Source organism: Zea mays, chromosome 2 (assembly GCF_902167145.1).
Source record: "Zea mays cultivar B73 chromosome 2, Zm-B73-REFERENCE-NAM-5.0, whole genome shotgun sequence".
Classification (NCBI taxonomy): Eukaryota; Viridiplantae; Streptophyta; class Magnoliopsida; order Poales; family Poaceae; genus Zea; species Zea mays.
Window position 1 is genome coordinate 27,899,255 of NC_050097.1, and position 18,667 is coordinate 27,917,921.

Consider the following 18,667-nt stretch of genomic DNA (forward strand, 5'->3'; position numbering starts at 1 on the left):
TGTTGTGAATGTCTATGTAGTATGTGTGAGGTCAACAGGCGGTGGACGACACAATCCCCATCAATGATCAGAAAAACTAAAAATTGTACAACAACAGTGGGATCTACCATGTACAACTCATGGGTGCATCGAACAATATCTCACATGCAGACACGGCGAGTGCACAACACTCGGAGAGGCGAGCTACTACAACCAATGATGGCACAACGGGTACCAACGACATTGATGGATATGATCACTTTTGCCCATCAACAACACTCATGATCTATCTGCCTTCATGGCCGCTTAGGGTCGGGGTATGCCTCCACGTGATAGGAATGTGGCTCAATGATGAGCCCGGAACGAGGCAGTAACGACCTAGCGATGATGACCACATGAGGAGATCCCGATCTTCTGTGCAACAGCTACGACAAAAAAAATCATTTGGATCGATACGATCGAGTGTTAAATGGTAGCGCTACCCCCACACATATAGATAGATCTCTCTCTCACCCACGATTGTGAAAGCTCATTGCGTCTAGAATTAAAATCTAAACCTAGACTCACGATATCATAAAAAATAGAATTAATGTAATTAAATAGATGTATTACATTAAACACTTGATCGATTTATATATAATATAGGACTTAGGATATAAAGCAACCTATAAATGCATATACATAATATATGAACTAACAAATATACTTTAACTAATACTATAGTCAGCACAGAAAGCATTGAAGAGCGATGTCAAACACGTCCTAAAGCAAAGTTTGTGCCTCTAGCTATTTAAATAATATAAATAAATAGATATCTACCTAACAAATGCGTAAAATACTGCCTGGAGGAAAACGAAGGAAAATAGAGCGAAGAAGAGTTGGTGGTCGGTAGCTACTGCTCCGTTGCCCAATTCTTCCCTCCTCCTCCCTACTGATTCCAGCTATCAGTCCTCTCCGCCAAAAGACAAGACCATAAAGATTACTCATAGATTAAAGTAGGGTTTGGACGTCTGCCTGTCCATTTCGGCGTCTGTTCTTAGCGGCCGACAAGCGGAATCTGGATCAAGTCCCCTGCTTCAACCCATCCCCTCTCATCGATTCATTGCCACAAGGTACGTACCAGATCACTTCTCCTCTCTCCTGATGCTCCTGCAATTCGATTTCAATTTCCTTCTGGGACTCGTTGCCAATTTCGCTAGTTCCCCTCCTGTCCTCGATTCTTACCCTGCATTCGAACCCCAACGATTAAGCTACTTTTGTTACCGAGAATGCCAACGATGTATGCAATCCGCTTACCTTGAACTGTTTTGGTCCAGGCAGCTGATTGCTCACAGCGTTGGATGTGAGAATTGGATTCGGACCCACCGATCGATATGCCGTTCGGCCACACGCGGCTCGATGTCCGGCGTCCGCCGCAGTCGTCCTACCTCTGCTGCTCCACAACCACCGTCGCCGTATTCGTCGCGCTCTGCCTGGTGGCTGTGTGGATGGCGTCGTCCATGCTCGTCACCCCTGCCGAGTTCCCTCCATTTCAGTCCAAAGTGCGTCCACTGAGGCCTCATGACTCTCCTCCTGCCACCGGAAGCTTAACCAGTGCTGATCAGGGCGATGGCATCACCACCCATGATGATCCACCACCTGCTACACAACAATTGCCTCCTGTAACAGACAGCATGGATGGTGAAAATCAGCAACAAGAACTTTTCACTACAGAGCGCGGACCATGGTCAACCAAGGCTGAACAATCTAACAAGGACGCTAAAGAGCAAACCTTGACGTCCAGTAGCCCACTGAGCTTCCGTTGGGCGTTATGCAACGTCGATGCTGGAGCAGATTATATTCCATGCCTCGACAACGTAGCAGCTATCAAGAAGCTCCGTTCCACCAAGCACTACGAACACCGAGAAAGGCATTGCCCCGAGAAATCTCCTACCTGCCTTGTTCCTCTACCAGAGGGCTACAGGAATCCAATTAGGTGGCCAAAGAGCAGAGATCAGGTTTGTGCTGTGCCTTAATAATGATGCTATATCTGCCAAGTCGATTTACTTACTCAATGTTTTATCGCTACAGATATGGTACAATAACGTTCCTCATACTAAGCTGGTTGAATACAAGGGACACCAAAACTGGGTTAAGGTTTCTGGAGAATACCTCACCTTCCCCGGAGGCGGGACTCAGTTTAAACATGGTGCGTTGCGCTACATTGATTTTATTCAGGAGGTAATACGCTTTCCATGTTGTCGGCTGCTAGTGTGCACTATAATATTTTCTTACCTATTTATTGAAAATATCTGCTAAGTTGATAGACAGAATGCTCATGATTCATTGAGTAGGCGCCCTGAACGTTTTTCCTTGGATTGAGTTCATGCATATATGTAGTAGTTATGCTTGTTTACTGGCATTTTTTATTGCTATACTACACAGGCAAAGAAGGATGTAGCATGGGGAAAACGAAGCCGTGTAGTGTTAGATGTTGGTTGTGGAGTAGCTAGCTTTGGAGGATATCTATTTGACAGAGATGTGATTACTATGTCATTTGCACCTAAAGATGAGCACGAAGCTCAGGTTCAGTTTGCTCTTGAAAGAGGAATACCTGCTATATCAGCTGTCATGGGTACAAAAAGGCTCCCATTTCCCAGTAGGGTGTTTGATGTTGTTCATTGTGCACGATGTAGGGTACCGTGGCATATTGAAGGTACTTTCTATCATGAGAATCCTGCTCTAGCACAATACAGTCCCTTTGTGTTAGCTGCTTCTGTGACACTATGCCTGTTAGTTATTTGGCAGGCGGTAAACTCTTGCTTGAACTGGACAGACTGTTACGTCCTGGTGGTTACTTTGTGTGGTCTGCTACACCCGTATACCAGAAGCTGCCTGAAGATGTTGAGATATGGCAAGGTATTCCATGCTTTAATTTCTTCTCTACAGTTATTACAGTGAATTACGAATTTCATGCCCCAAGAGTTATCTTTGTTCTGCCTTGCTGTAGCCATGTCTGCTCTAACCAGTTCAATGTGCTGGAAAATGGTCAACAAAGTAAAGGATAGGGTGAATAGAGTGGGTATAGCAATTTACAGAAAGCCAACAGACAACAGCTGCTACGAAGCAAGATCTGAAACAAACCCTCCACTCTGTGGAGAGTACGACGATCCTGATGCTGCCTGGTAACTGTTCTCAACAGGCTGTACCTTTGGTGGTGATCACCTAATTATAAACCTAATAATATTCTTGGGTTCATCCCTTATCACTGTTTAGGAACATATCGTTGGGGGCTTGTATGCATAAGTTGCCTGTAGATCCTACCGTTCGTGGTTCACAGTGGCCTGAGTTATGGCCATTGAGACTGGAGAAACCACCTTATTGGCTGAGAGGTTCTGAGGCTGGAGTATATGGGAAACCTGCCCCGGAGGATTTTCAAGCAGACTATGAACACTGGAAGCGAGTCGTGAGCAATTCATACATGAATGGTTTGGGTATTGACTGGTCTACTGTTAGAAATGTTATGGATATGAAAGCCGTATATGCAGGGTAAGGAGTCTAACCTTCGGAGCATGTGGAGTTCCTCTTTCACTGGGACTCATTTTTTTTTCTGTTGTAGGTTCGCAGCAGCTTTGCGCGATCTCAAGGTGTGGGTCATGAATGTGGTTCCAATTGATTCACCTGACACGCTTCCAATTATATATGAGCGCGGGCTGTTTGGACTGTACCATGACTGGTGTGAGTCGTTTAGCACCTATCCGAGAACTTATGATCTTGTGCACGCCAACCATCTGTTCTCCAAGGTTAAGAAGAGGTAATGCCGTCGTCCTTGGGTAGGGTACTGCTAAATTGCCTGGGGTGGGGGGCTGATCGTCTCCTTGTGCAGGTGCGAGCTATTACCTGTTATCGTGGAGGTGGACCGGGTGTTGAGGCCACAAGGCCGGCTAATTGTCAGAGACAACATTGAAACAACAAGTGAGGTGGAGAACATTCTGAAATCTCTCCACTGGGAGGTCCGCATGTCTTACTTCCAGGAGAAAGAAGGCTTGCTGTTGGTGCAGAAGACGACATGGCGGCCAAATGAAACTGAAGCTAAGCTATGATGCAGAGCCCTTGCCCCTTGGAAGGAGGAAAGGAAGATCTAGTGTTTGCAAGGTCCTCTACTTTTGTGAGGCATCTTTTATTTATGTAGAATTTGTAGAGCTATATGATTGGTAGATGTGGAGGAATCTGGTGGTTTCCAGCATATCCATATTCATCTGTGGAAGTGGAACTGGTTATCTGATTCCCTTTTTTTTTTTGATTCATCCATTCGGAAGGGGAAGGTAACGATAAATAGAAAAGGAATTGAGAATTGGCGGAGGTCAAAGGCCCAACACAACCCAATCCGGAACCCCAACCCCACCCCCACCACCAAGGGTCCAAAGCCATGCGTGCCGCCATGGCGGCGGCGGTCCTCCGACCCACGGCCGCCACCCTCCGCTTCCTCTCCACCCCACCACACCAGCGCCGCCGCGTCTTGGTCGGACACCTCCCCTTTGCTCGCCGACGCCGCCACTCCTCCACCGCTACGGCCCCAGCGCTGGAGGACTCCAGCCCCCGCAGTGGCGAAGGCAAGGCCGTGCGCCGCCGCCGCGCCCGTGAATCTCCCCAGGGCCTCCTCCGCCACCAGCTCGACATGTGCTCCCGCAACGCCGACCTCACCACCGCGCTCCGCCTCTACGACGACGCCCTCTCCCCGGACAACCCCATCCCGCTCTCCCTCCACCACTACAACTGCCTGCTCTACCTCTGCTCCAACGCCGCCGCTACCGACTCTGACAGCCATATCTCCGCCACCGCCGCTCAGCGCGGCTTCGACATCTTCGCCAGGATGGAGGCCGACGGCGTCCAGCCCAACGAGGCCACCCTCACCAGCGTCGCGCGCCTCGCCGCCGCCACCCGCGACCCTGCCATGGCCTTCTCCGTCGTCCGCCGCATGGCCGCTGCGGGCACCCCGCCGCGCCTCCGCACCTACGGCCCCGCCCTCTTCGCCTACTGCGATGCCAAAGATGCCGACGGCGCCAAGCAGGTCGAGGCTCACATGGACGCATCTGGCGTCGTGCCCGAGGAGCCCGAGCTCGCAGCGTTGCTCCGCGTCAACGCGGACACGGGCAAGGCCGATGAGGTTTACAGGCTCCTGCACAGGACGCGCGTCCTCGTCAGGCAGGTCTGCGACACCACTGCCCAGGTCGTCGAGGCCTGGTTCCGGTCGGACGCAGCGTCCCAGGCGGGGGTGGACAGCTGGGATCCCACCAAGGTAAAGGAGGGCGTCGTCAAGGGCGGCGGCGGCTGGCATGGCCAGGGATGGCTTGGCAAGGGCGCATGGAGCGTTGGCTGGACCGAGATGGGCAAGGATGGGACATGCCAACGCTGTGGGGAGAGGCTTGTCTGCATTGACATTGATCCAGCCGAGACTGACAACTTTGCAAATTCGCTCACCGAACTGGCCATTAAGCTTGAGGCCAGGGAAGATTTCCTCAGTTTTCAGGTCTGTCTCCCCTCCATATATGATATATATTCATTCTAATTCTGAGCTTGTATTTGTAACCCAATTAAGGACCTCCCTCATCATCTCTGCAGAGCTGGCTACGCCGCCATGGACCATTCGATGCTGTTATAGACGCTGCTAATGTAGGCCTTTACAAAAGTAAAGATTTCTGTTTTTCACAGGTAGGAGGAGGCTTTTCTTCAGCCAAGCAGTAAAATTATGATCCGATACTTGTTTGACACAAAGGCGAGGACATATCCTGTGCAATCACTCATTTTGGTGCAAGCGTGCAATCAAACTATCCAGAGCATCCAATCTAGATCCAACGGTTTTATATGGAAGGGGTTAAAAGTAAAATAGGTACTATGTTTTAGGTGGAAGGGGTTAAATATAAAATAACAGTCATCATTAGATCTAGATCGGATGCACCAGATCGCTTGATTGCATGCTTGCACCAGGATAAGTGATTGCATAGGATATTTTCCCCACAAAGGCAGGCAGGCAGACAGACAGAGCTAATACGACCAAGTTTGGGTCGCTCTCTCCTTGTAGGTTAACTCTGTTGTAAATGCTATACAGAGAGTAACTAAATCAAAGAAGTTGCCACTGATCGTTTTGCATAGGAGCCGTGTAAATGTTGGTCCTGCAAAAGCCCCATACAACCAGAAGATTCTGGACAGTTGGAGGAATGCTGGAGCTCTGTATGCAACCCCTCCTGGCTCCAATGACGATTGGTGAGCCCCTTTTCCTTGCTTAACATAGCAGCAGATTCATTTATATTTACCAAAAGGTTGTAGGGATGATTTAGGGCATGCTAATGTTTTGCTTTCCCCATTTGAAGGATCGGTTGTATACATTGTTTGAGCGCACGATCGATCTTTTATATTCCACAAATCATCTCTTCCTGTCCTGCTGCAGGTATTGGCTGTATGCAGCTGTCAGTTGCCGATCGTTGCTTGTTACAAATGATGAGATGCGAGACCACTTGTTCCAACTGCTTGGCACTAGTTTTTTCCCTAGGTGGAAAGAAAAACATCAGGTATATATATACATCTCTTACATTATACGGCCATGAAATCTGCATTGTCTAGAGCCTTGATGCTGCTCCACTTTGCGCTGAGGCATCAAGGCTCCTGGCTCTAGACAATTTAGGAGGCTTTGCTCGTAAATTCAGCCACCACACACTATGCGCTGAGGCCCAAGCCATTTTGTAGTTTTATGAACCCAATACTAAGACTTTCTCTGGATCTCGTGCTGTGCTTTGTTCTTTCCCTCTCAACGTTTCAATGTGGATAACCTATGCAGGTCAGACTAACTTTCTCCGGGCATGGCCCTACCCTTCACTTGCCGCCTCCTTATTCAATTGTTATTCAGGTGATAGAAACTAAAGTTTATATCCTATAAAGAAGCAATCATATGCGTTAAAAAAACTGAATCGATGCTGTTACCATCGTTGGGATGTAGGAATCTGAAGATGGAAGCTGGCATGTACCAACAACAACAGGCGATGATATTGAAAAGCCACGGCAGTGGTTGTGCACTACTAGAAAATCTTTGAGGTAGATGTGATTTAATTTTGGCCCAGTCAAGTTGACACAGAATGGTGCCAAGTTGCCAACCTTGGTGGGAACTGGGAAGGGTGGTGGCGTGACAAACCCTGAAACCAGCAAAGCTTAAATGCAGCAACTTGTTGGCCCGAACGAAAGAAAGCTGATTGGAGTACAAGTGATGAATATGAGCAGGCCATGGATATGGAAAGCCTTTTGTTGTAACATCGTGAGCTGTTTATTGCTAGCCCAGGTTATTCTAGAGTAGTTTGAGAACCGTGGTAAGGTAATTTGCTTCATGTGAGTTTTACTTTTATTAAATGACGTGCCATGCCAGTGATTTGAAGGATGTGGCAGGCAAGTAATCAAAGAAAGAGATGAATGTTATCTAATTTGTCATTAGCACACATACCTAACCTCTGGCGCCCCAATGGTTTCTGACGGACTGGTGAATGGTGATTGATGAGGGACTGCGTTGCACCGTGAGTTTTGGTGTTAAATTTTCTTAAAAGTTTAATTAAATTTAGTATATTTATAGTAATACTAATACGTAGTCGTTAGACTAAACATGGAATATAGTTTACAACTTTACATCGCATAGGATATGTTTCTTTGTTTGATTATTAGTGGAGGCAGCTGGCCACGTGGGTGACAATTAAACTACAAAACTCGCAAAACCGACAGATCGGCAAGCATGCTACGTTGCATTGCATTTGCACGGAAAAGAGACGCTTTTTAATTCGGCACCGACAGTGCCAGCTGCCCCTCCACGGGAAGGCCAGCACCGTCGGCGGGTCAACCACCCACCCCCGCCTGGCCGCCTCCTCTTGAAAACTCCCTACCCCGGTGGCCCGGTCACCTCACCTTCACCCACCGCCCGGCGCCCGCCATGTATTCGGCCAACCACTGGGGCGGCTCGTTCGAGATCGCCGATGGGGCGGCGGAGGATGACCACAGCCGCAACATGGACCTGGACCGCGGCGCGCTGTCGGCGCGGCAGCACCACGAGCTGGACGAGACGCAGCAGAGCTGGCTGCTAGGCCCGCCGGAGGCCAAGAAGAAGGACAAGTACGTGGACCTCGGTTGTGTCGTCGTCAAGCGCAAGCTCCTCTGGTGGGCCTTGTGGTGCGTCGTCGCCGCTTTCGTCCTCATCGGCCTCCCCATCATCATCGCCAAGTCCATCCCGCACAAGAAGCCAGGCCCGCCGCCGCCAGATCAGTACACAGAGGCGCTGCACAAGGCGCTCCTCTTCTTCAACGCCCAGAAATGTACGTATTTGTTTTTCTAATTGCTTTCGGTAGGGATGGATCTCAATCAAGCTGCTAACTGCGTGCCTGTAGATCTTGCTGAATTCATTCCTGTACTGTAATCTCTTGCACGGAGCACACACCTGTAGATCTGTATTCTCTGTACGTGATCGCTCAAATTGCAAAGGTCCGTCTCTCCGATCCCTTCTCTGATAAAATCGAAGAGAATTCTTGCAGCCGGCCACCTTCCCAAGAACAATGGCATCAAGTGGCGCGGGAACTCTGGCCTGTCAGACGGCTCCGACGCCAAGGACGTCAAGGGTGGCCTCGTCGGCGGCTACTACGACGCTGGCGACAACATCAAGTTCCACTTCCCGATGGCCTTCTCCATGACGCTGCTGAGCTGGTCGGTGATCGAGTACAGCGCCAAGTACAAGGCCATGGGGGAGTATGACCATGTCAGGGAGCTCATCAAGTGGGGCACCGACTATCTGCTACTCACCTTCAACTCCTCTGCTTCCACCATCGACAAGTTATACGCCCAGGTGGGTGCTGCTAAGATCAACGGCAGCCGGCCGGACGACCATTACTGCTGGAACCGGCCGGAGGACATGGCGTACCCTCGCCCTTCACTGTCCGTGAGCTCCGCCCCTGATCTGGGTGGCGAGGTCGCCGCTGCACTTGCGGCTGCCTCCATCGTGTTCCGTGACAACGCCGCCTACTCCAAGAAGCTCAGCCAGGGCGCGGCCACCGTGTACAAGTTCGCGCGGCAGTCGGGGCGGCGCACCCCCTACTCGCTCCGGCAGCCGGACATCGAGTACTACTACAACTCCACCAGCTACTGGGACGAGTACATGTGGAGCGCGGGGTGGATGTACTACGCCACTGGCAACAGCAGCTACATCACCTTCGCCACCGACCCGCGGCTGCCCAAGAACGCCAAGGCCTTCTTCAGCATCCTCGACTTCTCCGTGTTCAGCTGGGACAACAAGCTCCCGGGCGCCCAGCTGCTGCTGTCGCGCCTGCGCATGTTCCTCAACCCCGGCTACCCGTACGAGGAGTCGCTAGCCGGCTACCACAACGCCACCAGCCTCAACATGTGCATGTACTTCCCGCGCTTCGCCGCCTTCAACTTCACCAAGGGCGGGATGGCGCTCTTCAACCACGGCAGGGGGCAGCCGCTGCAGTACGTCGTCGCCAACTCCTTCATCGCCGCGCTCTACGCCGACTACATGGAGGCCGTCAACGTCCCCGGCTGGTACTGCGGCCCAAACTTCATGACCACCAACGACCTCCGGGAGTTCGCCAGGTCTCAGGTCAACTACATTCTCGGTGACAACCCCAAGAAGATGAGCTACGTGGTTGGGTTCGGCAGCAAGTACCCGCGGCACGTGCACCACCGTGGCGCGTCCACGCCGCACAACGGCGTCAAGTACTCGTGCACCGGCGGCTACAAGTGGCGCGACAGCAAGAAGGCGGACCCCAACCTGCTGGCGGGCGCCATGGTCGGCGGGCCTGACAAGAACGACGGCTTCAAGGACTCGCGCAACACCTTCGGGCAGAACGAGCCGACGCTGGTGGGCAACGCCGGCCTCGTCGCGGCCCTGGTGGCTCTCACCAACAGCGGTAGGGGAGCCGGCGTCACCACCGTCGACAAGAACACCATGTTCTCCGCCGTGCCGCCAATGTTCCCGGCCACGCCGCCGCCGCCGTCATCATGGAAGCCGTGACCACATACGATTTTTGGTACAATACAACGTCAGCAGTGAATTCTTGATGCCACGTTAACGGTGGCATCCATCATGCGTCACCTGTAGATGTATGTTTTCATGGATACAAGTGGATTACAGTTAATGAACAGATGGATACATACCTTCGCTATCATTCAATGTTCAGTTCGTGGTTCATCTCATTCTTATTCCTGCACGAAGCTAAACCGTAACTAATAAGCTAAAACCGTAACTGAGGGCTCGTAATAATCATATCATTTCTATAAAGACAATAACGTTTACTGTATTTAAAATTTGAATTTCAAACATATATCAATATCGTATTGTAGTCACCACGTTGATTAATTATGAAACCAGCTAAATTTCTAGGCAATCGTTTTCCTATAGATGATATCGTTTCTGATCGTTGTGAGCCCTACATGAAGCAATCATATTCCACCCACACACACACAAAAAAAAAAACATCGTCCTTCTCCATTGAGGATGGTGCACTGATAAACAGTTCAACTAGTGCGCTAGAACAAGGATTGTTACTTCATCAATCACAGTTAGCAGAACATGTGCCTCAAAAAATACTGTGGTGGACAGAATTGCCAACAGGCCTATGATGATTTTCTGATGGAAAGATCCATGTGAAGATACGCAATGAAGGCAACGAAAAACAGCAACACTGCAGATATCAGCATCAATGGTTCCGCCAGCATGAAGATCGGATTGAATTCATAGTACACCTAAAGGCACCATAATGTTCCACATGTTAGAATCATGGTATGAACGACGGCTTAGGTTGCTGCCTGGCCAGACAATCTGGTGCTGAAAACAAACACGCCTACATGGCTTCCCCAGAATGTGAGGGGGAAAAAAGTACCTGGAAAGGAACGTTGTGCTCCCCTACAACATTTTTCTTCTTCAGTACAACCGTCGTCCTTCCAACAACGTCAAGGTATGAATAACTAGTCTGCATCAGTAAAGAACACAGTAATCACAAAATAATCTCTCATCAGCAAAGTTTGAGAAAGGCACTGCTCCTTTGCAAGATAGGAAACTACAGGGCTGACATAGGCCATGACATCCCCCGGCCTAAGTTGAAATACAATGCTCTGGGACTCTGCACTATGCACACCTCACAGATACAAACTAAACCAGGACAGCAAGTGTTGCAACGGCCCTACCAGATGTTAGCTGGTTCCATAGCGTAAACTAATAGTTATCCATTGTAGTTTGTAGTCCTTGTGAATCAACACTAGCGTGCTCCAGAAAGAAAGTTGGACATACGAGGGGAGTGTAGTTAATGTTAGGAAGGAAAGATGGAATTACCTCAAGATGTTTCTCTGTCACAAAAGGAACTACATGCTCTGGATTTTTTGATCCTTCAGGAAGCACAACCTGCAACGTTAAACGATTTGAGAAGATTCTGCTAGATGTGAATACCAAAAGGTTCATATCTCATCAACATTCCTAACAACCAGTAGTACAAAAGATGCTCATCAGAAAATATAAAGCTTGTCCAGACTTACTTTAACTGTAAGATCGTCAACCACAGTATCCAATAGAGGGCAACCAAAAGTAAGGTTGATGTAGCGCCGGCCATCAACTGACTCAAAGACAAAATCTTGCAATGGAAGACCATAGCCAATGGTGAACGTGCAGTGCCACCCACCAAATAACGGATATCTGGGCTCAATTTCTAGATCGGACTGAATTTAAAACAACAACATGCTTTAGTTTGCCATTTTACATTGAAGTAAAATAAAAGGGCATCTTTGACTCCACTAACTAGAATAGCAATTCATTAAAGTCTAATGCTTGTGGAAATATATCTTGTACCTTGTGTGAATCAGTGCGCAGATGGGATGAGGAGATGTTACCAATCTCATCACGATAGTAAACTGAATGAACCCGAGGTGGCAGCCTTGCAAGAAGATTCTTAAAGGACGAAGCTCCACTGATAGATGGCCTAGATTGATACTCAAGCCTGGCAAGAAAGTACTCAATGAGTAACTGTGAAGCATTTGACAAAAGCTAGAAAAGCTGCTCGAAACATGGTTTTCAGCTTTTAGTTTATTCCCTCATAAGCCAGCTCAACAGAAGCCAGCAAAAAGCTAAAACAAACAGGCCATTAGTTGAACTGATGATGAGTTGCTTATACTTCACTTCATACTACAGTTTCAGATCAAGAGATCCAGATATCCATTTCCATACCACATTATTTACTTAACAAACAGAAACACGCCTATGTAGATTTAACATGGCGTGTGCTACATATCCAAAGGCAAAGCAATGCTGGAAGGTATCAGCCCATGTATTATTATCAGATCTATATCACTGAAAAAGGTGAACAAGCCGGGAAGAGTTGACTAGATGATGTACGGGAAAGCATCCCCAACTCACAAATGCCACTGGTTCTTGCTGACATGGGACACTGTGGTCCACATGTCAGTCTAACAAACAGCACAGAAGATAATTTCATAGTCGCATTTGTCTCGTACCCAATGCTATGTTTAGAACCAGATAAACTATAGAGCTGGAAGTGTAAAGACTATAACCTGGAAAAGACTCCTTTGTGACGAGCACCACCGTGTTTCAGTTTATACTGCTCGGTGATTTGGATGTTTCCCCAGTGAGAAATCTCCACCTTGCGTACAAGCTCCTCAACAACAGCAAATGGGCGGTTATTCTCATAATGCACAAGAACTGGCAAATAGGAGTTTGGCATCTGGTTACTGTATGTGCCATATTTCACTTCAGAACCAGCTCGTGTGGTAGGATCGACCCTTGTGAAGGATTCGATCCTATTGCTTGGCATTTTGATGTAGGTAACCTGCTCCAGGACATGGTAGGGCGAGAGAAGCACCGCACTGTCACGGTAGTAAACCAACTGGGACTCTGACTGGCTAATCTCAGCGGGGAAGGGCTCTAAAGAGTGAGTGAGCATGTATAGCACTTCTAGAGTGGTTGCATCGCCCGGTTTCAGAGGAGTGCTGAGCAGAACAGAGTAGAGGCGAGGGGCGTCGGGAGCGGTGGTGGCGAGCTCAGAGGCTTGGACCGAGAGGGGTACGAATGCCTTCTTCTTGCGCTTCCCCTCCGCTCTTGTGGCCTTGACAATAGAGAGATGTTGAAACTCTGTGGGCGTGAAGGCGAGGAGAACTCGTGATGCTTCAGAGGCCGTGGGAGCATTCTCAACCTGGCACAAAGGGGTTGAAAAGTTGTGGGAGATGCCTATGCTGGAGGAAGCAACAGGATGCCCATCTGAGCAAGACATTACCTTCAATGTTAGGAAGACTTTGACGATGGGACCCGTGAGGTCGATCTGCAGGCAATCGAAATTTGTAGATGAAGAAAATGGCATACATAACAATTAACGACGATTTGGGAGGAAGAGATTTGGCGCGGATAAAGGGGGCTTTAGCAAGGGATTCTCAAGAGAAGCTTCCGCCACCGATACAAGTGAATAAGAGCGGATCGCAGGAGTAATCGGGTCTTTCAAAGAAATATATAGTGACAGGAGAAGATGAGAGCATACATACTCTTTTCTCTGCAGAGACGACCCGGATGCCGTCCTCCGGCGGCAAGGAAGAGCAGGAAACGGCGGACGCGATGACGAGCAGGAGGAGGGCACGGGTGGCTATGTATTGGAGGGACAAGGGCAACATCACGTCGCGGTGGTCCGTCATCGCCGGCGGTCTGGCTGGATGGGGATTGGGGACTGGCCTTGGCGACTTCGCAAGAGAAGAAGAGAGAGATCTGGGGGAGAAGAGGAGCGGAGGGGAGAGGGAGGGGAGCGGAAAGGGGCCCACCCGGGTGCGTCGCGTACTCGCGTGCCTGACCTGTTGACTGACTCTAGGCCAGTGCGCACGTCGCTAGTCAAGTAATAAGGCATCCCCCAGCCGTCCATCATGGATCCAACGGTCCTCGTCGACCTGATGGCATCCTGAATGGATTCATTTTTTTTATTTTGGAAAAAAATAGTCTGTGTACATATCGTTCGAGGGTTTTGAGGATTTTCCGTATCAAAGTGCTGTGGCCTTGTGCTGCATTTCGGCACTCAAAATAGTTTAAGTCGGTCTAGTTTAAAATGGTTTCCAAATAACAACTTGTGTAGTTTAAGGAGAAAGTATTGTTGTTTTCTCCCATAAAGACTGGTTTGGTGGATAGAGAAATTGAGGGTAGAAGATGAATCCCGTCACTATTCAATTAGTTTGGTGGACAGGCAAATTAAGTAGATCCATGAGAAATAAATCCCCTCGCTACTTTGACTAACCTAAAAGCATATCCAACAGACTTTTTATATCTTTACTAATTTAAAGAATAGAGATTTAATGAAAAATATCATCCAACAACCTCTTTAATTGGATATGCAAATATATACACCCTCTATTTCGGATTTCTCGCTAACCAAATATGAAGAACGATAGTAGCTCTCTAGACTGCGAAAAAGATATAGAAAAACTGTTGGATGAGTTAAAGATATAGAAAGAGATCTTTACTAAAACTGCTCTCTAAGTGGTAATTTAGAGAATATATTTTAGAAAGGCTCTTGTAGACGCTCTAAGGGTGCGTTTGGTTGGAGAGTCAAATAGAATGGAGTGGTTCCATTCCAGTATTTGAGAAGGGAGTCGTTCTATTCTGCGTTTGGCAAGAAGAACATAGCCGCTCGATTTTTTTTGTTTGGTTGAATAGTAAATTATAGCAGAGCCGCTCCATTCTTTGATTGGTTGGAGAGTTGTATGAGTGTAGAGGGGAGGAGAGGGGAGAGCGCTCGCATCCGATCGTTTTTGTGGAGCGGGAACGTTCCAACTATTTATGGTAAATTTTTCATATGAAGATACATGAACCGCTTAGCTCTTAATTTATTAAAACTAAACTAGGTATATGCATGTGCGTTGCAACAGGTAATACTTATGCAGGCATATGTCATTGTTTAGTGAGGTAATCAACCAGCAGGGTGACACTTTTGTATGTATAGATCATTGTTTAGTGATGTTGTCAACCAAACTTCACGCGTCGGGTCGACATGCGAGGGAGGTGACATTGGGAGGCAGGCTCGGGGCGGGGCGTCGGGTGTGTGGGACCGCGAATTGCATCGGGATCGGGAGGCAGATTGGAGGGCGTTAGGTGGATGGAGGTCGCGACATGTGGAACGTGGTGCGGTTAGAGCAAGAGGCGGGAGGAGGTGGAGAAGGCCGGGGTGCAGACAATTCTGCCAAAGTGGCCTTAGGCGAGTCGTGACTGCGTCTGCCACCCGGGCTTGGCCTTGGATGAGTCGTGACTACGTCTGCTGCCCGGGCTTGGCCTCGGATGAGTTGTGGTTGCCTGTCCCACCCGGGCTTGGCCTCAGACGAGTCGTGATTATGTCTCCCGGTCGAAGGTGGCCTCGGGCGAGTCGTGACTGCGTCTCCCGCCGAGCTTGGCCTTGGGTGATTCTTGACAGCCTCTCCCGTCCGAGAGTGGTCTCGAGCGAGTCATGACTGCGTATCCCACCGGAGGATGGCCTCGAGCGAGTCGTGACTGCCTGTCTTGCCGGAAGTTGGCCTCGGGCCAGTCGTGACTGTCTATCCCATCCGCGGATGGCCTCGGGCGAGTCATTACTGCATGCCCCGCCCGCGGATGGCCTCAGACGAGTTGTGACTGCCTGTCCTACCTGAGGATGGCCACGGGCGAGTCGTAACTACGTCTCCCGCCCGGGGTTGCCCTCGGGCGAGTCATGACTTTTGTCCCACCCGAGGGTGCCCTCAAGTAAGTCGTGACTGACTATCCAGCCAGGGCTTGGCCTCGGTTCAGTCGTGACTGTGTCTTGATAGTCGCCTAGAGGGGGGTGAGTAGGGCGAAACTGAAATTTACAAATATAAACACAACTACAAGCCGGGTTAGCGTTAGAAATAAAAACAAGTCCGCGAGAGAGGGTGCAAAACAAATCACAAGCAAATAAGGAGCGTGACACAAGGATTTGTTTTACCGAGGTTCGGTTCTCGCAAACCTACTCTCCGTTGAGGTGGTCACAAAGACCGGGTCTCTTTCAACCCTTTCCCTCTCTCAAACGGTCCCTCGGACCGAGTGAGCTTCTCTTCTCAAATCACTTGGGAATCAAACTTCCCGCAAGGACCACCACACAATTGGTGTCTCTTGCCTCAATTACAAGTGAGTATGATCTCAAGAAAAAATGCGAAAGAAAAGAAGTGATCCAAGCGCAAGAGCTCAAATGAACACTACAAATCACTCTCTCTAGTCACTAAAGCTTTGTGTGGAGTTGGGAGAGGATTTGATCTCTTTTGGTGTGCTTTGCAATGAATGCTAGCTCTTGTATAGTTGTTGGAAGCTGGAAAACTGGGATGCCATGAATGGTGGGGTGGTTGGGGTATTTATAGCCCCAACCACCAAACATGACCGTTGGTGGAGGCTGTCTGTCGTATGGTGCACCGGACAGTCCGGTGCACACCGGACATGTCCGGTGCACCAGCCATGTCACCAAAGCCGTTGGATGCCGACCGTTGGAGTTCTGACTTCTGGGCCCGCCTGGATGTCCGGTGGTGCACCGGACATGTACTGTAGAGTGTCCGGTGCGCCAGCATGGGCGTGCCTGACGCCTGCGCGCTCTGGCGCGCATTAATTGTTGTTGCAGGCGACCGTTGGCGCGAAGTAGTTGTTGCCCCGCTGTTACACCGGACAGTCCGGTGTACACCGGACATGTCCGGTGAATTATAGCGGAGCAGCCTTCGCGAATTCCCGAGGCTGCGAAGTTTCAGAGCCGCGTCCTCTAGGAGCACCGGACAGTCCGGTGAATTATAGCGCGCCGGCTTCTGAAAAATTTCGAGGCTGAGGTGTTCTGCGCGAGGTCCCCTGGTGCACCGGACACTGTCCGGTGCGCCACACCAGGGAGCCTTTTGGGATGCCTTTAGCTCTCTATTTTGAACCCAACATTGGTCTTTTTAATTGGCTTGTTATGAACCTTTGACACCTGTATAACTTATACACTAGAGCAAACTAGTTAGTCCAATTTGTTTGTGTTGGGTAATTCAACCACCAAAATTAATTAGGGACTAGGTGTAAGCCTAATTCCCTTTCAATCTCCCCCTTTTTGGTGATTGATGCCAACACAAACCAAAGCAAATATAGAAGTGCATAATTGAACTAGTTTGCATAACGTAAGTGCAAAGGTTGCTTGGAATTGAGCCAATATAAATACTTACAAGATATGCATGGATTGTTTCTTCATTTTTGACATTTTGGACCATGCTTGCACCACATGTTTTGTTTTTGCAAATTCTTTTGTAAATCCTTTTAAAGTTCTTTTGCAAATAGTCAAAGGTAAATGAATAGGACTTGCAAAGCATTTTCAAGATTTGAAATTTTCTCCCCCTGTTTCAAATGCTTTTCCTTTGACTAAACAAAATTCCCCCTTAAATGAGATCCTACTCTTAGTGTTCAAGAGGGTTTTGATATATCATTTTTGAAATACTACTTACTCCCCTTTTTTAACACAATAAGATACCAATTGAAAATACTCTTTTGAAAAACTAAGTTTTTGTACCAATTGAAAAATCTCTAATTTTTGAAATTGGTGGTGGTGCGGTCCTTTTGCTTTGGGCTCATACTCTCTCCCCCTTTGGCATGAATCGCCAAAAACGGAATCATTAGAGCCTTTGAAGTACGTTCTTCCCCTTTGGTCATAAATAAATGAGTTAAGATTATACCAAAGACGAAGTCCTTTTGCTTTCTCCCCCAAAGATGGAGAGTGATTCGGAGCGACGACGAAGGATGAGTTACGGAGTGGAAGCCTTTGTCTTCGCCGAAGACTCCAATTCCCTTTCAATACACCTATGACTTGGTTTGAAATAGACTTGAAAAACATAGTCATAGCATATGAAAGAGACATGATCAAAGGTATACAAATGAGCTATGTGTGCAAGTTTAGCAAAAGAAATTGCGCGAATCAAGAATATTGAGCTCATGCCTAAGTTTGTTAAAAGTTTGTTCATCAAGAGGCTTGGTAAAGATATCGACTAATTGATCTTTAGTATTAATGTAGGAAATCTCGATATCTCCCTTTTGTTGGTGATCCCTAAGAAAATGGTATCGAATGACTATGTGTTTAGTGCGGCTATGTTCGACGGGATTGAAAGCATCTAGGCCCCTGGTTGGTTTTAGTGATTAATGACAACGTAATATTATATGTGACTAACGTGTGTTTTGCAGAGACAAATGGTAAGTTAGGTCGCATGACAGGTAGAAGTACTACAACGGTGAAAACAATCCCGGAGATAAGAACTCGAAGCGACGGCTAAAACGACGGAACAAAAGATGAAGGTCTACGGAGTCCGAGTGTCAAGGAGATGTGGACACTCGCGATTTAGTTAGGTCTTTTATTCTCTTTTAGCCGTACTATAAAGAGGGGTTGTCGATGAGTAGTTTGACCAAGAGAGTTCTAGTGTAGTGTTGGTGCACAATCACACTCATATACAGTGCTAGGTGTCACTCTAGAACTCACACACAAGTTAGAACGAAAACCGATTTGAAAATCAGCTGAAAAACAAGACTTAGTGTTTCTGGCTTAGGGGCACCGGACTGTCCGGTGTGCACCGGACTGTCCGGTGCACCCTCTGCCAGGTGGGGCCAGGCTGGTCCACGGCAGAGTTTTCCCCGTCGCAGAAACCCGAG

The 18,667-nt window shown here is 48.5% G+C and overlaps 4 protein-coding genes and 1 long non-coding RNA gene across 6 annotated transcripts; 3 read left to right on the plus strand and 2 right to left on the minus strand.

The window, feature by feature from the left end:
* Window positions 1-829: 829 nt before the first annotated feature.
* LOC100285199 (uncharacterized) lies at window positions 830-4,322 on the plus strand. Its single transcript, NM_001158093.2, has 9 exons — window positions 830-1,091; window positions 1,296-1,976; window positions 2,050-2,199; window positions 2,404-2,674; window positions 2,767-2,877; window positions 2,969-3,143; window positions 3,235-3,507; window positions 3,578-3,772; window positions 3,845-4,322. The coding sequence occupies exons 2-9, from the start codon at window positions 1,353-1,355 to the stop codon at window positions 4,059-4,061; spliced, it is 2,016 nt and encodes a 671-aa protein (NP_001151565.1). The 5' UTR covers window positions 830-1,091; window positions 1,296-1,352; the 3' UTR covers window positions 4,062-4,322.
* Window positions 1,001-1,638, minus strand: LOC118476293 (uncharacterized). Its single transcript, XR_004856161.1, has 2 exons — window positions 1,276-1,638; window positions 1,001-1,204 (listed from the first exon to the last, which is right to left on the minus strand). It is a non-coding gene; the product is annotated as an uncharacterized lncRNA (long non-coding RNA).
* A 1-nt stretch (window position 4,323) lies between the features above and the next one.
* On the plus strand, window positions 4,324-7,425 carry LOC100281164 (uncharacterized). The gene is made up of 6 exons (NM_001154083.2): window positions 4,324-5,488; window positions 5,581-5,670; window positions 6,041-6,222; window positions 6,407-6,527; window positions 6,794-6,862; window positions 6,953-7,425. Exons 1-6 carry the CDS (start codon window positions 4,388-4,390, stop codon window positions 7,049-7,051), a joined length of 1,662 nt encoding a protein of 553 aa, NP_001147555.1. The 5' UTR covers window positions 4,324-4,387; the 3' UTR covers window positions 7,052-7,425.
* Window positions 7,426-7,736: 311 nt separating this feature from the next.
* On the plus strand, window positions 7,737-10,193 carry LOC100281579 (uncharacterized). 2 transcript variants are annotated; one of them, NM_001411830.1, is made up of 2 exons: window positions 7,737-8,303; window positions 8,376-10,193. In NM_001411830.1, exon 2 carries the CDS (start codon window positions 8,660-8,662, stop codon window positions 10,010-10,012), a length of 1,353 nt encoding a protein of 450 aa, NP_001398759.1. In that variant the 5' UTR covers window positions 7,737-8,303; window positions 8,376-8,659; the 3' UTR covers window positions 10,013-10,193. The 2 variants fall into 2 exon arrangements, with proteins under 2 accessions (NP_001398759.1, NP_001147970.1); NM_001154498.3 differs by having other exon boundaries at window positions 8,520-10,193.
* A 105-nt stretch (window positions 10,194-10,298) lies between these two features.
* LOC100282884 (Dolichyl-diphosphooligosaccharide--protein glycosyltransferase 67 kDa subunit) lies at window positions 10,299-13,842 on the minus strand. Its single transcript, NM_001155790.3, has 8 exons — window positions 13,540-13,842; window positions 13,278-13,322; window positions 12,559-13,196; window positions 11,840-11,987; window positions 11,530-11,709; window positions 11,330-11,398; window positions 10,881-10,970; window positions 10,299-10,743 (listed from the first exon to the last, which is right to left on the minus strand). Exons 1-8 carry the CDS (start codon window positions 13,684-13,686, stop codon window positions 10,615-10,617), a joined length of 1,446 nt encoding a protein of 481 aa, NP_001149262.1. The 5' UTR covers window positions 13,687-13,842; the 3' UTR covers window positions 10,299-10,614.
* Between the last annotated feature and the right edge of the window lie 4,825 nt (window positions 13,843-18,667).

Bases quoted from the DNA above. Each gene is read 5' to 3' on its own strand.
- LOC100285199 (NM_001158093.2), top strand. From the start codon at position 1,353: ATGCCGTTCGGCCACACGCGGCTCGATGTCCGGCGTCCGCCGCAGTCG. The intron at 3,144-3,234 runs GTAACTGTTCTC...ATCACTGTTTAG, and splicing joins GACGATCCTGATGCTGCCTG to GAACATATCGTTGGGGGCTT. The intron at 3,508-3,577 runs GTAAGGAGTCTA...TTTCTGTTGTAG, and splicing joins ATGAAAGCCGTATATGCAGG to GTTCGCAGCAGCTTTGCGCG.
- LOC100281164 (NM_001154083.2), top strand. From the start codon at position 4,388: ATGCGTGCCGCCATGGCGGCGGCGGTCCTCCGACCCACGGCCGCCACC. The intron at 5,489-5,580 runs GTCTGTCTCCCC...TCATCTCTGCAG, and splicing joins AAGATTTCCTCAGTTTTCAG to AGCTGGCTACGCCGCCATGG. The intron at 6,528-6,793 runs GTATATATATAC...TAACCTATGCAG, and splicing joins GGTGGAAAGAAAAACATCAG to GTCAGACTAACTTTCTCCGG.
- LOC100281579 (NM_001154498.3), top strand. From the start codon at position 7,925: ATGTATTCGGCCAACCACTGGGGCGGCTCGTTCGAGATCGCCGATGGG. The intron at 8,304-8,519 runs GTACGTATTTGT...GAATTCTTGCAG, and splicing joins CTTCTTCAACGCCCAGAAAT to CCGGCCACCTTCCCAAGAAC.
- LOC100282884 (NM_001155790.3), bottom strand. From the start codon at position 13,686: ATGACGGACCACCGCGACGTGATGTTGCCCTTGTCCCTCCAATACATA. The intron at 11,988-12,558 runs GTTATAGTCTTT...CTTTCTTGCCAG, and splicing joins CACAAAGGAGTCTTTTCCAG to GCTTGAGTATCAATCTAGGC. The intron at 10,971-11,329 runs GTAATTCCATCT...TTACTGATGCAG, and splicing joins TGACAGAGAAACATCTTGAG to ACTAGTTATTCATACCTTGA.